The 18,098-nt window shown below is 42.4% G+C and overlaps 1 protein-coding gene and 1 pseudogene across 4 annotated transcripts in view; one reads left to right on the plus strand and one right to left on the minus strand.

Annotated features, from left to right (window-relative positions):
• Positions 1 to 456: 456 nt before the first annotated feature.
• The window catches only part of LOC133369414 (hepatocyte nuclear factor 4-beta-like), a 33,850-nt gene continuing 16,208 nt past the window's right edge, over positions 457 to 18,098 (plus strand). For 2 of the 4 annotated variants that reach the window (XM_061594698.1, XM_061594699.1), the window contains exons 1-3: positions 457 to 801; positions 14,664 to 14,835; positions 15,245 to 15,339. In XM_061594698.1, coding sequence (XP_061450682.1) covers positions 684 to 801; positions 14,664 to 14,835; positions 15,245 to 15,339 — 385 coding nt within the window. In that variant the 5' untranslated portion in view covers positions 457 to 683. The remainder of the gene's footprint in view (positions 802 to 14,663; positions 14,836 to 15,244; positions 15,340 to 18,098) is intronic. The other 2 variants (XM_061594700.1, XM_061594701.1) reach the window with 2 other exon arrangements.
• LOC133369446 (5S ribosomal RNA) lies at positions 17,864 to 17,972 on the minus strand (annotated as a pseudogene).

Raw genomic sequence — 18,098 nt, forward strand, 5'->3', positions numbered from 1 at the left:
TTGTCTCAATGGGATATAAATTATGTTTTCCAAATAGAAATCCATAGTTGGTGGCAGTTGTTTTTTGGTCTAAGAGTCAATGATGGCCTTTATAGCAACAAGATTTTGCTCGTCGCTTCACCTACTCCCTACAAGTGTATGATTTTCATGTAATTTCTTCCACACAGATGAGAACTTCCTGTTCTTTCACAAAAAGATGGTACCTGCATCATTCTCTTTGATAAACATTAATGATAAAACCCTATGCCAAAACCCAAAATGTAGCAAGTGCATGACACCTTCCGATGCTTTGTGCCCTGCAAAAACAGCAACTTTAAAACCTCCCTCGTTGCCTGCATTTTTCAAAATGTTTGCTCAAGGGTTGCCATAAACCACATGCTATTGAACGGAGGATGCAATCCAAGTTGATTTTAGACCAGGCCTTATCTGCATTGTAAAATCATGATCCAGGGCATAGACTCATAGGGTACGAGGTAGAGCGAGAGCGAGAGAGCAATAAAGACTAGGTCATTTCTATCTTCCAACCTTCTGATAGTGTTGGGGGAGGGAATAGTGGCGGAGTTAGGTAATGATTTGTCATCCTGGAAGCTTGGTGTCATTGTCAACCCTACAGTGCTGGAGAACCTAGGTGTGATTGACAGCAGGGTCGCTGGGGGCCTTGCCTGGGTCTGTTGACAGTAATAATGAGGATTTGTCAAAGCCTAATGGACATGGAGATGCCAGATTACACTGAGTCCCTCGATTCCTCGTACACCATGTTGGAGTTTGAAAACCTGAGGGTGCTGCCCACAAACTCGTCAGGTGAGGAGATGCTTCTGTTCCCTCTCCTATCAATCTCTGCTACCTTTGTTCAAAAGTCACCCTCTTTGGTGGACAAGAAGGAGTAGTATCAAAGGGTGGAGGGTGTCACATTTGCATGAGTGAACTCTCGGACTTATTTATTGGGGTGGGTCTTACGCTATGGCCTCGAATTGTGTTGCAGATAAGGGACCTGGGTTGAAAAGCTTGCTCTATTATGATTGAGAAAATGGATTTTTAATCAATGGGAATCTCTTGGAAAGGGTGTCTTACACATACACACACACACATCACCATCCCTTCGTGCAACATCTTAATGCTGCAGAAGACTTAACCAACATTAAAGACTATTTACTAAGCCTGGGTGAATCTGCTCTATGAATGTTATGGCGATGATGTATTTTATTAAAGAAATGGCATTTGATACCACTGCCTATTGTGTTTGAAAAGATGTACCACTGATAAATGAGAGAGAGCGCACGCTCAAGAGAGCGTAGAAAGCATTTTTAAATTTAAAAACCCATTTGAGATATACAAATGCTTCCTATGAAGAATAGGCAGCTTTGCCTTTTAAATCTTTTTCTTCTTTCCAAATCTTCTTTTTCCAAAGCTGATTTCCAGGTGAAGGGAGGGTGATTGTCAGGGTTTCGTTGTGCAATTCACTGTAAATGGTAGATGTGCTCATCTTTTCAAACTTTGTGTCAGATTGGTTCAGATTGTAGCTCTTATATTTCAAGACCATTTGGGCCCACTGTTTACAAACTCCTTCCCTCTATTAAGGATAACATGACATTTGGCATATCTGATGAAGAATGCCATTTGATTTTCCAGATTTTCCATTTGCATTTCTTTTATAGCAAAAGCAACAAAGAGCCTTGCGGTACCTTAAAGACAAAGAAATTTAATCATGGAATCAACTTTCGTGGATTATGGTCCATTTCATCATATAGTCCATGAAAGTTCATCAATCAATGAATACAGTCAAGGTCTAAATGAACATAGCACATTTCTATCACATAGGTATACAAAAATTTAAAAACTTTACAAAAAACAGAACTATGGCTGATAACACAATATTGACCAAATAAACTCATGTGACTTTACAACATTACAGTGCAAGCAAAGTTTATGCCCTAATAAATGTGTTAGTCTTTAAGGGGAGACATAATATTTCATGCATCTAATGAAGTGGGCTCCAGTATAGAACAGGTTATGCTGCAACAAATCTCATAGTCTTTAAGGTGCAACACAGGTGCCTCCCTGATGTTCTCAAACAATATGGTGATAGCTTTTTGTGATGGTGACACAGAAGGCTTGTTGGTGGGCAGAAGCTTAAACTGATGTTTCCTTCAGAGGAAAAATATTTCTTCTTACAACCTGTAGCTCAGGCCTCACTGTCTATCATTCATGGACAAAAGCTTGGTCACTGCATTCAGACAATGGTGCACCTGTTGTTCTGAGGTTTGCCAAAAGCAAACTTTCATGGCATATTTAGAAATTCCTGCTTGGGCAAAAATCCAAAGAATTTTGAGAGAAGCAAGAAGTGAAATTTCTTAGATTGGTTCTGGACGTCATTTAGCCTTATCAACGGGAAGCATAAGAGAGGAATGGAATATAGAATGGAATTATTATTTTTATTTCTGTACTAAATAAGTTATCTACAAATTCACTGTGATTTTGAAATAATCCCATCCAGTATATACATATCTTTTAAAAAATCATATTGTAGAAACAGCGTGCTAGGTTTCCTAAAGGTGAAGGCTATTTCAAGTTGGCATTCTGGTATTTACCTTCTTGTTAATGAGTAAACCAACTTAGTCAGGTACTTGCTGTTTTGAAATTAGCTTGTTTGTCTTGGGTAAGCATCCTCTTTAAAAAATTGTCAAAACAGCTTTAAAGGAAGAGAGAGAGAGAGAGAGAGCAACCAAACCTTGACACCTCAGTGTATCCCATTAGCAAAGAGATCCAAATGTAAGAGATCTATACAAGAGCTTTAACAAAATGGTACAACAGAGAAACAGCCCTCATTTTATGGTGTTGAAGGAAAATTGAGGACGACATTTTCTCAAACGAAGGAATTATAAAGTGATTTAGAAAAAAAGGAAAGGCTCCGTCTTGCATTGTGCTGTCATTCTTATTCTCATCCTTAGTACTTAAAGGGCTTTACAGCTTTCACTAGGATGTTGCGTTTTTTTGCTGAGCAAAAGGGAATTTTGTTAAACTGATATTTCACTGTTGATTAATGGTGCAATTAATTGGGCACATATCGATACCTGAAAGGAAGTTTACACTGAAGCAAAATCAAGCTTCACAAAAAGGTGGAGTGCCGTTGAAGGGAAAGGGGTTGTTTTTGCTGAACCTGCATCTGCTTACTCTCAAAAGGGTTACAAGAGCGCTTGGGCAGTACAGCAGAGAAGCGCCGAGACTGAATTTAGAGCAGCAAAATAAAAATACCTCAAAATGTTTTAAAAAGGTCGTAACATGGCGTTGACATGAGGTGGTGGTGTAAAGCTTGCACTGCTTATCACGAGATATCATAAACACTCTCTTGAAGAAGGTGTCCATGACATTGACGCAAGCCTAACCAACAGAACTCTCCAAGTCACTGGCTGAAGACCTGAGCTCATCTTTCCCCACCAGTTGCAATTTATTGCAGTTTGAGCATTAAGGAAATGTGATATCCTTGAAACAAAAAACAATCTGTAGAAGAAAAACTTGGATTTAGATTTACCCCAGTAGAATCATTGTCTTTTGTTCAAGTCAAAGCCCCTTGCCCTGTGCATTTAAGGGACTGAAGAATTTCACTATTATAATTTAGTGAGGAATCCTGTGGACATCCTGTAACCTGCAATGATCCCATTGACTTCAGTGGCCTCTTCATAGCCTTCCTTTGCCTTCCATGATGTTAAAATAATTCATACAACCACTTGTGACATGACATTGGAGAAAGGCCATGGCTCAGTGCAGAGCTTGGAAAAGTGACTTTTTTTGCACTACAACTCCCATCAGCCCAATCCAGTGGCCATGCTGGCTGGGAATGATGGGAGTTGTAGTTCAAAAAAGTAACTTTTCCAAGCTCTGGCCCAGTGGTAGAACATCTGTGTTATACGCAGAAGGTCCCAAGTTCAATTCTCCTCATCTCCATGTAGGCTTGGGTAAAGCTCCTGCCTGAAATCCTGGAGAGCCACTGCCAGTCAGTGTAGACAATACTGAGCTAGATGAACCAATGCTCTGACTCGGTATAAGGCAGCTTCCTATGTTCTTTATATGAAGCCAGCATAAATTCCCCTTCCAAAGGACATCCATATGACCCCATTGCTACTCACCTCTAGATGGACAATGAAGCCAGTTTTGTTTCAGTGGGCTTCTTCAGAAGACTGCCTTGGGATTTTATGTTGCTGCTGGCTTTATAATCTTTTTAGCCTTTTTTAGTTGGTGTGGTTGGAGTCATTGATGCTTGATTTATTAGTGTGCATTGCATTTTTTTTAAAAAACAACCCTAAGACATCTTGAATTTTTTATGGAAAAGTGTGGTTAAATTGTGGCAATAAAAGAAAGAGCTTATACATCACTTTTCAGTGGATTTTGGCACTTGGGTGAGTCACTAGGAATGGATTAAACCAAACAAGTATATTATTGTGATCCAGAATACCCTGTAACAGTGATTCTATCTATCTATCTATCTATCTATCTATCTATCTATCTATCTATCTATCTATCTATCTATCTATCTATCTATCTATCTATCTATCTATCTATCTATCTATCTATCTATCTATCTATCTATCTATCTGTCTGTCTGTCTGTCTGTCTGTCTGTCTGTCTGTCTGTCTGTCTGTCTATCTATCTATCTATCTATCTATCTATCTATCTATCTATCCTTTCCTTTCCTTTCCTTTCCTTTCCTTTCCTTTCCAAACCATCCCTTACAAACCTGAGAAATGTTCCCCATCAGGCTATGTCTGCTTTTTTTTCTCTTGGGTACAGACTATTTAGCTGCCCTGGTCTTTTTATTCTGCATTGTTTATGCTGGGCTCACACCACAGTTCCTCATATCTCGTTCTTTCCTATTTGGCTGAAGTGTTACATTAACTGGAATTGTTTTGACAACCAGCTTGGAGACAGAACTTCTTTTATGAGAATGTTCCTTTGCTCATCCTAAAAGTTCTCTGTGACCCTTTGCAATCTGATCTATGGGTGGTCGCCAGTATGACCAAGGTAAACAAGGGAAGTGTACTATAAAGAAATAGACCAAGAAGCCTGTAGCTTATACATCTGACTTCACTGAGTGAGGGCTGCACCCTCACACCTCCCATGACCCATGGCAGAACAGGCTAGATAATGTCAACCTACGCTATGTCTTAATGCCACATTTATCTAGCCTCATTCCACATCACTAATTAGTGCTGGCAGGGAAATGCACATAATAAAAGACATTGGGGCATTGCATAAGTTGATATTATGTTATCAAGTGCCACATAAAGTCCATGCCGCACTTGCAAGGAATCATAAGTCCTCACAAACAGCTCTGATGAATCAGACCAAAGGCTCATCTAGTCTAGCACTGTTCTCACAGTAGCCAGCCAGATGTCCATGAGAATCCTGCAAGCTGGACTTTGTGTGCAACAGCACTTTGCCCACTTGCGATCCTCAGAAACTGGTAATACTGAATCAATCCTTCAGGATGGCAGCACTTACTCTTTGGAACTCCCTGCCCATTGATACTAGGCAGGCAGCACCTTCACTAAATTGTTTTTGGCACCTGCTAAAAACCTGCTTTTTTTGTTTTGTTTCAGCAAGCCTATCCAGGCATGGAATTGCAACATGCAATTTTTAACACATTATTTTATTATGCACAATTGTTTTTAAATGGCTGATTTTATTTGTATTTTGATACATTTTTATGTCAAGTTGTTTTCAACATTTGCTGTTATCTGCATTTTTTAATGATCTTTTTTATCGTTCTTCGTTTACCATTTGCTTTCTGCCCAGTAAGCGGCACATAATTTTTGTTCAATAAAAACATTAGAGAAAGGAAGAGGGACAGGAACTTGATGCACTGTTGCCATTTTGCTGGCTGTTCTGTAGGATTAAGAGAATAAGTATGATTCCGAGCTGAAAACTGAGGCTAACCCTTTGTTATGGAGAGAGGCTTTGGGCTGCTGTCTAGATACAAGGCAGACGTCCACAAGTGAAGATCTTTCTTCTGCGCATCTCTGTGCCACAAACAGCTTCACCTGCTTATTTCTATTTCTTAAGAAGCTCCCTTTTGAAAAGGTAGAACTCTTGCAACTCTTATACATGGCATGGAGAAAATTTGATAGAGAAAATGAAGCTGAATGTTGGAAGATTCGGGACAGAAAAAGAAAGCTTCGCACAGCACATAGTTAAACAGTGGAATTTATTCCCCCAGGAGGCAGTGATGGCCACGAACTTGGATGGCTTTAAAAGATTAGACAAATTCATGTAGGGTAAGGCTATCAGGGGCTACCATCCCCAATGGCTATGGCCTGCCTCCACAGTCCGAGGCAGCATGCTTCTGAATATCAATTGTTGGAAACTGCAGGAGGGAAGAGTACTCTTGTGCCTACGTCCTGTTTACAGGCTTCCCATTGGGGCATCTGGTTGGCCACTGTGAGAACAAAGATGCTGAATTAGGTGGACCTTTGGCCTCATTCAGTAGGCTCTTATGTTACTTCTCAGTGACTTTTGATTCCATTGGCCTGGACCGACTCAGTGGGATGGGTATTGGGGGCACTGTACTGTGGTGGTTCCATTCTTATCCATAGGGCCATGTTCAGAGAGTAGCACTGAGTGAGTACTCCTCAGCCCCCTGGCACGTGCTATGGGATCCCACAGGGTACTATCCTTTCCCCAGTGCTGACGTCTGTATGAAGCTGTTGGGGATGGTCATTAGATCTTTTTGGAGCAAGGTGTCATCAGTATGCACACAGCTCTGTTTCTCCATAACATCTGAATTAGGAGAGGCTGTGAATGCTCTGGATTGGTGTCTGCATGCAGTGGTGGACTGGATGAGAGCCAATAAACTGCAGTTGAATCCTGGGAAGATGGAGGCTCTAAGGGTGGGTGGTTCTCATGTCCTATGTGGGTGGTTCTGGATGGGGTCACCCTCCTTCTGAAGGTGCAGGTGCGTAAATTGGAGGTTCTCTTGGATAAATATCACTAGAGGCTCAAGTGTCCTCTGTGGCTAGAAGTGCCTCTTACCAGCTTTGTCTGGTTCGACAGCTATGGCTGTTCCTGGACAGAGATAGCCTGACCAGTGTTGCCAGTTGGTAACCTCGGGGCTGCATTACTGCAATGCACTCTATGTGGGGCTGCCCTTGGGCCTGGTTCAGAAGCTCCAGTTGGTGTAGAATGTAGTGCCCAGACTGCTGATGGGGGCACCTGGCCAGCAACATGAGACATCACTGTTAACACATCTGTACTAGCTGCCCATCTGCTACCGAGCCAGGTTCAAGGTCCTTATAGTAATTTACAGTGCCCTGAACAACTTAGGTCCAGGGTACTGAGATCACTGAGACCATCTGCAGGAGCATCATTGGTCATCCTCCAAGCTGGTGAGCTTTATTTGACAAGAACAAGAAATCAAGCTTTTAGTGCCATCGGCCCAGTCCTGTGGAATGCTCTGCCGATAGAGGTTCGGCAGGCACCTTCAGTTCTGACTTTTAAATGCCAGCTGAAAACTTTTCTGTGTCACCAGCTTACGCAGGCCATTGAGAAGATATCTTTCTGCAAGAGTTAGTTAGTTAATGATTTCTGATTTTAAAATAAGTTAAAATGTACAGTAAAACAAGCTGATTAAAAAGCAGAACAATTAAAAGAGTTAATGTAGCAATTAAAACAATTAAAGGAGGAAGTTCAAGTCAGGAGATCAAAGGTAATGCTTGTTTAAATAGGTGTGACTTCAAGAGCTGGTGGCATGCCAATAATGATGGAGCCTCTCATAGTTCAGCAGGGAGGGCATTCTACAACACTGAAGCCACCAGTGAAAAAGCCCATCTCCATGTTATCACTAGCCAATAATCATCAGGCCTTGGCAAAACTAATTGGGCTCCATTCATTGATCTTAATGCCCATACTGGCCAATGGAAACAAAGTTGTTTCTTCAGGTACAGTAGGGCCCCGCTTTACGGCGTTCCTCTTTCTGGCGTTCCGCTGATGCGGTGGCTTTCAATTAGGGGAAATTCCCCATTTTAAAGCCAATTTTGCATTTTTTTGGCATTTTGCATCGTTTTTGCACGATGCGACCCATTATAGTCAATGGGTTCTGCTTTACGGTGATTTCCGCTTTACGGCGGGGGCCTGGTCCCTAACCCGCCATATAAACGGGGCCCTACTGTAACCTGGTCCAGAGTTGTTTAGGATTTTATATGTAAGGAGCACCATCAAAGAAGGAATTCAGCCTATCTTGTTGAGCGCTAACCATAAATTGCACATTTTCAACTTTAAATTGTGTGTGATTTGTACGTACTGCAGATCAACAATATGTTACACATTTCCTCAACACAGAATGGGGGTGTAAAGATACATGTCTACCCCAAGTGTGGGGTTGTAAATTCTCAAATATCACACAGCGCATCCATTACAGCCAGAATGCTTGTGGACTGAGCGGATGTTTTTTTCTGCCAGAGAATTGTCACCACAAACATATGTCAGAGACGCTCCCAGGGCTTTTTAAGTCTTGGAAATCTCCCTGCCCCGAAACTGTCCAGAAGAACGTCATTTTTAAAAAAGGGTATGAGTTGTATCCAATTTTAGTCCTAATCAAAATAGGGGTTCGTGGGAGTAATTGGATTCGGTTTGCATTTCACACTGAATCTGTCAAATTCACACTTTCCAAAACAATATGAGAACCGAAACACAGCCATCCTTTGAAAAATTCACACTGATCTGAATTTTGTGATGTCCTTCTCCAACTCTACCCAATAATGTTTACAAACACGCATATATCAGGGGAAATGTGTGTAAAAATGCACATACTAGTGAAAATCATATAAAATGCATTATATTAGGACAGATTGCTTGCAAAAAAAATTGCATACAACAATGTGTGAATTTTCATGAGGATTATTTTAGTAAATTGTTGCAAATTGCTGCAGAAATGAATTTAAGATAAATCTCCTAAAGAAAGTTATTAAAAAAAAATCCTAATAACGCAGGCAAACAGAGTTTTAACGCTTGATGGATTTCGGAATTCAGGAACATTCACCCCAAAAGTATGTTTTACTTTGGAGATTTTTGTTTTGCAATCACAGTGCAAGATGGCAGGATAAGAACCAGCAGTTGGAAATTGCAAAGAAGCAGATTTTTGGCTAAACATTAGGAAAAGCTTCCTAATAGTACAAACTGTTTGACAGTGGAACAGACTGCCTTGGGAGGAGGTGGACTTTACTTTGTTGGAGGTCTTTAAGCAGAGATTGGGTGGCCATATGTCTGGGGTGCTGGCACAATTACACTGATATTCCTGCACTGAGCAGAAGGCTGGACTAGATGACCTCCCATGTTATTTCCCACACTAAAATTCTATAAAACGGTCATAGCCCAGTGGCAGAGCAACTGCTTTGCAATGCAGAAGGTCCCAGCTTTTCAATCCCCTGCATCTCCAGATAGGACTGGGAAGGCCGCCTGTCTGAAACCTTGAAAAGCTGCTGCCAGTCAGTGCAGATAATACTGAGCTAGGTGGACCCATGGTCTGACTATCATTGCACCTTCCTGGGTTCCTGTTTTAAGTTAGCCCTTTATTCAGAACCATGAGGAGTGGAATCTTGATTTTTTGGGTAAGGACCAGCTCAATGGGTAGAGCGCATGCTTTGTATGCAGCGGGTCCCCAGGTTCAACCCCCAGCATTTCCTGCTAGGTCTGGGAGAGTCCCTTGCCTGATATCCCAGAGAGCTGCTTCTAGTCAGTGTAGACAGTACTGAGCAATGGTCTGACTCTGTGTAAGGCAAATTACTGTGTTCCTGTGATTCTCATTATTTGGTGCAAAATTTTAAATTTTATTTTGTTTGTCGAATGTTATTTAGGAGTCCTTTCCCTACATTTCTATGAGTCACTTTTCTATATTAGTAATTTCTTTATCATCTGGACTCACAGACAGGAGGCCCTTGCACAGTTCCATCATGATTTCCATCACTTTCATCCCACCATCAACCTAAGCCTAGACCAGTGAACACAAGAGTTTCACTTTTGGGATACTACTGTCCAATGATATAATGGACATATAAGAACCGTATAAGTTTTCAGTGGGTCTGCTCTGAGTGTGACTAGCATTGGATATAAGCCAAAGAACCCTAAGAGGGGAGAGCAGGAGGGGGCCTTAAAATTGCCCATCAGCAGTCAGCACCTGGACAGTAGCTTGAGCAGATGCACAGGTCACCCGGGCACAGTGTCCCCCCACTTTATTAAGGTGGAGTGTATTTCTTTCAAAAAGAAATATAGCAATTATTTCCAGATTTTCATCTGTACATATCAATTGGCGTATCTGATTTTTAAGTAAATATTTGTCCTCTCTCTTTTTTGGTGATGTCCCTGTACGTGGGTGGCCACTTATGCATTGCACTCCCCCCAAAAGAGGGCTGTAGCTCAGTGATAAAGCACTTGCTTTGCGCATAGAAGGTCCCATCTTCAGTCCCCAGCGGCATCCCCAGGTAAGGCTGGGAGAGACTCCCTGTTGAAAACCCGGTGAGCCACTGCCAGTCAGTGTAGGCAATAAAGAGCTAGATGGATCAGTGATCTGGCTCAGTATAAGGCATCTTCCTATGTTCCTAAAAGGACAAATGAGGATATAGAGTGCATGAAATTTGTATATGCGAATTTATATGCATAGATGCAAATTTAGAAATAATTACTTTAAAAAGAAATGCAATGCCTCTTGCCATGGTGGGGAAGACTGTGAGCAGGTGACCTGAGTGTCTTCTTAGGCTGCAATCCAGAAATGAAATGTTGGTGGGCAACTTCAAGGCCTCTGTACACTCCTTTCATGTGACTCTAACCAGACTTGGATGAGACAACCCTTCATAAAGGGATGTGTATCATTGATCACACCTGATGGAGCATATTACTCTGGTTCTACACTGATTTCACAGGATACCAGGTTTTTTTGGGGGGGGGCTGTTTCAAGAAAGATCCCAAATCATTTAAAGACCACTATCAGACCTCCTGTCTTGCGCTGGCCCCGGCACGGATCTCTCACAATCCCACCACTAGGTGTCATTACCTGACACCCTGGAAAGCAATGCTGTCCTGAGACTTTGCCTTAGTCTCCTTCTTTTACAGATTGCTATTAAGTGTCTAGGTACACTTTCAGACCACAAACATCCCCCCTCCGTATCTTTCTGTCTTTAAAGACTACAGACCTGGGTTGCCTTTGGATACCTACTGCTAACACACTAACCATTCACCACTGTCACCATAGGTACCGGTTCCAGCTTTGGTTTTTGCTCTGCCCACCGTTCGCCTCTGTATGAACTCAGCCAAGGAAAGGCATGTTTAACTAAACAGATTTATTAAATAACACTGGGAATAAACAAGATTACTTTGAATTCAGTTCTCATGTGTGTGGTTGCATATAAATGATTATAGTTTCTCTTACTTCATATCCTTTTGTCCTAAACCTGCCTCACTACCCGTCTAAATACACATCCACCCCTCACCCTCTTCAACCTAAAACCAGAACTGAACTCTCTTGACCAACTGTCATATATATCCCTTCAACCACCCAGATGCTCAGCCAGTCACAACACAGCATTCCTCAACATTCCATCACATGTAACTCCCCCCTCCCAACTCACTCTACTGACCATATTTAACTTACAAAACTGGCACTTACCATAAATATTATACAAACACTACAGGGGCATCACAACCACCTTTACAGAATCGGGGGGGGGGGTTGTAAGCAATCCAACCACCAGCTCAATGCAAGAAATCTAGTACTAAGCCACATCTTCACTAAACATTCAAAGCATTATAATACCACTTTAACAGTTATGGCTTCCTCCCCCAAAAATCCTGGGAACTGTAGTGTGTTAAGGGTGCTGAGAATTATTAGGATACCCCGTTCCCCTCACAGAGCTGCAATTCTCAGTGTTCCCTGGAAAGACTGATTGTTAAACCGCTCTTTACAATCCTATCTGCCTCCTTAGCACATCTTCCAAGAACTTGCTTTGAATCTCTCTTACTAAATACCTGGATGGCTACACAAGAAGGGGACTTCACAGTGGTGGCACCTGAACGGCAGAATTCCTTTCTAAAGACACCCAACCAACTCCACCAATACTGAGTTTTAGACAGCTGATTCAAATGGCAGAGGATTCCGTATCTGTTCAGTATTCTCATTGCCTTATGGCTTGACCTCTTTGGTCTCATATGATGTTGCTGTTTTATTATGTGTTCATTCCATTGATTTTATGGTGGCAAGCTATAAAGGATGATTGTAAAGGTGGAAAATCAGGGTATAAATATTTTGAATGAAAGAACAAATGTCAGGTTCATACTAGGCATGGAAAGTTCATCAATTTCAGTTATCTCAGTTTCTCATTTTTCCAATCATAAATTCATTTCTCCACATTTCTGTTGCAATTTGAGACTTTTTATATTAAAAAAATCCTCAGGAAAAATTTCCAGCATTTTAGTGAGCTTTTCTCCTAATAAACACATTTTTGTAGGTGGTTTTGACTAATGTACACATTTTTGCAAGCAATTTCTCATCCTATAATGCATTTCTGCATGTTATTATCCCTCATATATTTGTTTTAATGCACACTTCCTCCTAACATGCACTTTTGTAAACGTTTGGTTGATGAGCTGCATCACAAAATTCCAATGAGAACAAATGTCAAAGGATGGCTGTGTTTCGATTCTCATATTATTTCAGCAAGTGTGAATTTAATGAATTTGTCTTGAAATGCAAATTGAATCAAATTTATCACCCATCCCTAGTTCGTACTAGTTTAACTGTCAATACTTCTCCCAAAGAATCTTGCGGGGATTCTGAGCTGGCATGCCTTTCCACTCCATTTTGTTGTCCTTTTGCAAGTGAAGAAATCAGGCAGGGTAGTTCAGTATGTGATGAATGGCAACTACAAGAACTGATAAGGTGGCAATAAAATAAGGTGAAGTGAGAGGGTGGTTGTTGGAAGATTGTTGTGCAAAACAAGGGAACTGAAATCAAGAGGGGTGCTTCCACTTGCACAAGGTGTTGTTGCACAATCTGTTGCACCAGCTCTTGCACAACAGTTCAGGATGCATGCTGGCACAAGGCCTGGCACAAGCTCTTACACAAGGTGTTGCACGCCATTACACAATGTTTTCTAGAGGCTCTTGTACAACAGTTAAATCAAACAGAGCCACTGCCAGAATTTCTTTCACTAGTGCATGATTGGATCCAATCCTAAATAAATTAATGCTCCACCCACCCCCCAATACATTGGCTAATGACCCTGGGTTAGCTGGTTTAATTATCTCTTCTCTTGTGTGATATAGCTCAGCTCAGTTGCATTAATCACCTGGAGTGATGGCTCTGTATTGGTTAACAAGTCAATTTTAAAAAATCCTTTTCAAAAGATGTAAGGCAGTGTTCTTCAACCTTAGACCCCCAGATGTGGTTGAGCTGCAACCCCCATTATTCCTAGTCAGCTTAGCCAGTGTTGAGGAATGACGGGAGTTGTAGTACAAAAACATCTAGAGATCCACTTCCAACCTAGTCCAACCGGGATTCTGAGAATCAGCCTATGCAATCCTAGGGACATGATACTATAGGATGGGGGTGGAGAACCTTGGGCCCTCCAGATGTTGCTGAAGAACACTGGTGTAAGGGCCTGCCTCTGGCAGCAGCCCTGGTCTTTGCTTATAGTAGGTGTGGGAAACCTTTCACTTTCTAGATGTTGCTAAACTACAGCTCCCATCTTCCCTCGCCATTGACCATGCTTGCTGGGGCTGATTAGAGTTGTAGTTCGGCAACATCTGGAGGGCCAAAGGATCTCCACCCCTGTTCTACAATCAATCAATCAATCAATCAATCAATCAATCAATCAATCAATTATTACGGTCAATGACCAGCACTATAAAATGTAAAAACAGTAAAGCAATAAAACATATCAGTATTATACAGAGGAGGAAACAAGGGCAGCAGCCTGAAATAATATGGTACTAATGGTGTTAGATTAGGACATCAGTGGCCCACCCAAGATTAACTATTATTATTATTTGCCACACCTGTTCTACAGTATCATGTCACCAGGATTGCATAGGCTGATTCTCAGGAATCCGGATGGACTAGGTTGGAAGCGGGTAGAAGGAATGTCTTGGACCACTGGCCAGTCTGGTAGACTATCTAGAGTCTGCTGGTCGCTTGAATCTTTGTTAAGAATGTTAGAATCAGACTTGATCGGATCTGTTCTTAAGCAAGAGCATGTATTTGGGATCAGAGCTAGACTTAGATTACTTAATAGCAGGAGCGAGAAAGCTTTCACTCCAAGGGCCACATTCCCTTGTAGGGAACCTCCCAGGGCCACATGTCAGAGGCAAAAGGAGGTAGAACAATGGATGTGACTATTACCTTTGTACAGCATAAAACAGAGATTTGTCAACATTTATTATTATTATTATTATTATTATTAACAATTAAAACCCCACCTTCATTCCATATACTAAAGCCAACCAGACAGTTGAACATAGGTGACAGGACAACATCATCCCCTCCACCTCAGGGTAGCAGGCTTGCTTATGGGGTACAGGGCAGACCCACCCTCACCCACGCTCTGCCCCTTAGCAGCTGCTGCCTGAGGCTGTTGCCTCACTGTCTCACAGTAGGGCCGTCCCTGTTCCTTTCTTTGTCTTTGTAGATGCCATGGTTTCAGAGCCAGGCAATGGCGGCTTGCTGGTGAATGGGATCAGCTCGTTGTGCGCCATCTGTGGGGACCGTGCCACAGGAAAGCATTATGGGGCTTCCAGCTGTGACGGCTGCAAAGGGTTCTTCAGGAGGAGTGTCCGTAAGAATCATGTCTATTCATGCAGGTAGCTATCATTTTGTAGGGCATCCTGGGACATTTTCCCCACTTGTCCAGGCACAAGTATTAAGCCTCCTCATTGGGCCACTGCTATCCACATGAAAACCAACAGCATCTTGTAGTTTCTCTTTGGTTGCACATGAGGCTACCTGCCAGTTTGCTGAAGGTAAGAAGGTCTGGGTCTCATCAGTAGCTGGATGGGTGACCTTAGGTTCCATGATGGAAGAAAAATCAAGAAAGACACACACACCCCTGGAAAAAAAATACAATTTTGTCCTCCATTTCTGGGGTTTCTGGACAAAACTGTCCAGAAAGCTGTCTTATCACAACTCCAAATATTATTATGCAAGTCTGGGGGTGTGTGCATATGGAATAATTTGTGGCACCTTCTCATGGTTTGCCTCTTCCCATTCCAGATTTAGCAGACAGTGTGTAATAGACAAGGACAAGAGGAACCAATGTCGATACTGCCGGCTGAAGAAATGTTTCCGGGCAGGAATGAAGAAGGAAGGTAGGTGGACTAAAACAATCCCCTGATCCAGAGTCCCAGGTGCTCTGCTGCGGATTCTTGCCTTGCCATCGGTAGCCAGCCTCCGGCGCTGGGTGAGTGGATGAGTCATGCCAAGTTCCACATCAGCAAATTCCTTTGCAACACCGTTTATGAGGGCTGCCCTGAATCACAAATAGGTAGAGCTGGATCATGTATTGCATTTTATTTTCTTATTTTATTGTTTGCTGGAGAGTTTTTAGGACTGTGCCCACAGAGTGCCAGCCGAACACATTTTGCTTTCTGAAGCAGAGCCCAAATCATTATTACCATTTGTTGGATTTCTTGCCCACCTTTCCTCATGAGGTCCCAGGGGAGTTACAACTATTAAAAAAATACAGTTGTGAAAACAGTATAAACAGTTTACAGTCAAGAGAAGAGGATGAGTCCTTATCTATCTATCTATCTATCTATCTATCTATCTATCTATCTATCTATCTATCTATCTATCTATCTATCTATCTATCTATCTATCTGTCTGTCTGTCTGTCTGTCTGTCTGTCTGTCTGTCTGTCTGTCTGTCTGTCTAGTGTCAGTAACAATGGAAGAAGGCAGTGATTTCCATTCTGACCAGCCTTCATCACAATCAGTGCTATTTCTGTTCCACTGCACTTTGGTTTCTGCCAAATACTATATTATTTGTCCTGCTGTCTGCTGTTTAACATAATTTACATAATTATTTATGGAAGTTATAGACTGGACATTATTAATGTTGATTATCCCAGAGTGCAGGACATGAAATAATGGGCTCAAGTTACAGGAAGCTAGATTTCGGTTGGACATCAGGAAAAACTTCCAAACTGTTAGAGCAGTACGGCAATGGAACCAATGACCTCAGGAGTGGTGGGCTCTCCAACACTGGAGGCATTCAAGAAGCAGCTGGACAGCCACCTGTTGGGGATGCTTTAAGGTGGATTCCTGCATCGAGCAGGGGGTTGGACTTGATGGCATTATGGGCCCCTTCCAACTGTACGATTCTATGATGACATAATTATTTCCATACCATTCATCAATGCAAAGAAAACATAATTTAAATGGGGGGGAGTAAGCAATTGCGTATTGTTTGTGGACTGAAAAAAGAACAGCATCTATAAGTCAGCATTTGCTTTATTGATTTTTGTTCCAACCTTGGGACGAATAATTGAACTTTGGTAATTTCCACTTCTGTTTCCGTTTCCACCAGAATTATCCAACATCCTTAGGTGTCAAAGGTCAAGGTGAAGTGGTGTGTCTTTGTGGGGAAGGAATTCCCCAGCTTAGGGGCTCCCACAAAGAATGTCCCCTCTTGGGCCACCACTCCTGAATTTCTGAGGGTGGGAGAACTACCAAGAAGGACCACTTTGCCAGCTCTTAACATCCAAGAGGGGCTTGCAGGGAACAAGGTGGCCTTTCAGGTATTTGGGGCCTAAGTCATGTAGACCTTTCAACAATAATGTGTTGAAATGCTGCCCCCAAGTTAGAGCTTACACCTTAACATGGCTTCCCGTACCATTCAGACACTCATTCTTGCAACAGTGGCTGGCGGCAGGGGTGTGTGCATGTGGTGGGGTGCAGGCAGGAGGGGCATTGTTCACCTGGCTTCCCAACAGCAAAAGTCACCACCAGTTACTGAGGGGGAGAAGGAGAGGGGGTGGCTGAGGAGCGGTTTGGGTTCAGCAGTGAAGCCAATCTGACTCTTCCACCACCGTGCTCACACTACAATGAACTCTCTTCCCCTTGCTCTTCTCCCTCTCATCTTTCTCCAAACACCTGCCACCACCTTGCTGCATGAGAGGGCCAAATCTACCCCCCAGGAGGGATGTCAGAGGCCAAGACCTCCAATCTAAATGAGGCCCTTTTTCCTAGAAGGTAGGAAGTCAGCAATTTTCCTAGCCTCCAAATTCCTAGGGCTAGTGGAAGCCATCACCTCAAGTGGACAGACCCTATAAATAAAGGGCATTGCCTAGAGGATTAAAAACAGGGTCCGCTTATTATAAAAACATAATTTCTTGTACAGTCATAAAGCAGAGCATATCGAAAGATCAAATGTAAGGCTGGATTAAAAGCCAATAGTCTATGCAGATATAATTCATTTCCTTCCTCATGGTCTCATCATCTTAAGTATAAACCAGGCAGGCAGCAGATAAGCAGTGCATGTCTCTCTCTTTCTTCCTCCAGCCCAGGCAAGGACCTTGGTTACTTGGTTACTATCTCAGTCAGGAACTCAAGATGCCAGCAAGGCTAGGCTCAGCTGGTGGCTTTCCCATCAGTTGCCAAAATATTGCTCACACTTGGCAGTATCCAAAACATACTCAGGAGATTCTCGCTGTTCATAAATGGGGACCAAAATGACTCTCCTCTCCTTGGAGACTTCGGTTCTCTGTTGTTGTTGTTATATGCCTTCAAGTCAATTACGACTTGTGGCGACCCTATGAATCTTTTTTGGATATATTCGTAGGGTTTTCATGGTAAGAGGTATTCAGAGGTGGTTTACCATTGTCTTTCCCTAAGCCTACGGCACCCTGGATTCCCAGGCAGTCTCCCATCCAAGTGCTAACCAGGCCTGACCCTGCTTAGCTTCTGAGATCAGATGCGTTAAGGGTAGTATGGCTGTAGGCTTTGGTTCTTTGTTAAATGCCTACATACGAGGTGGGTGGTCAGTGGAACTATCTGGGATCTGTCACAGGGACTTCACAACCTGTTGCTCAGGCTGACTGCAAGTAGATAATTCACTGATGATTTAT

The sequence above is a fragment of the Rhineura floridana genome, chromosome 13, assembly GCF_030035675.1.
Source record: "Rhineura floridana isolate rRhiFlo1 chromosome 13, rRhiFlo1.hap2, whole genome shotgun sequence".
In the NCBI taxonomy this organism is placed as follows: domain Eukaryota; kingdom Metazoa; phylum Chordata; class Lepidosauria; order Squamata; family Rhineuridae; genus Rhineura; species Rhineura floridana.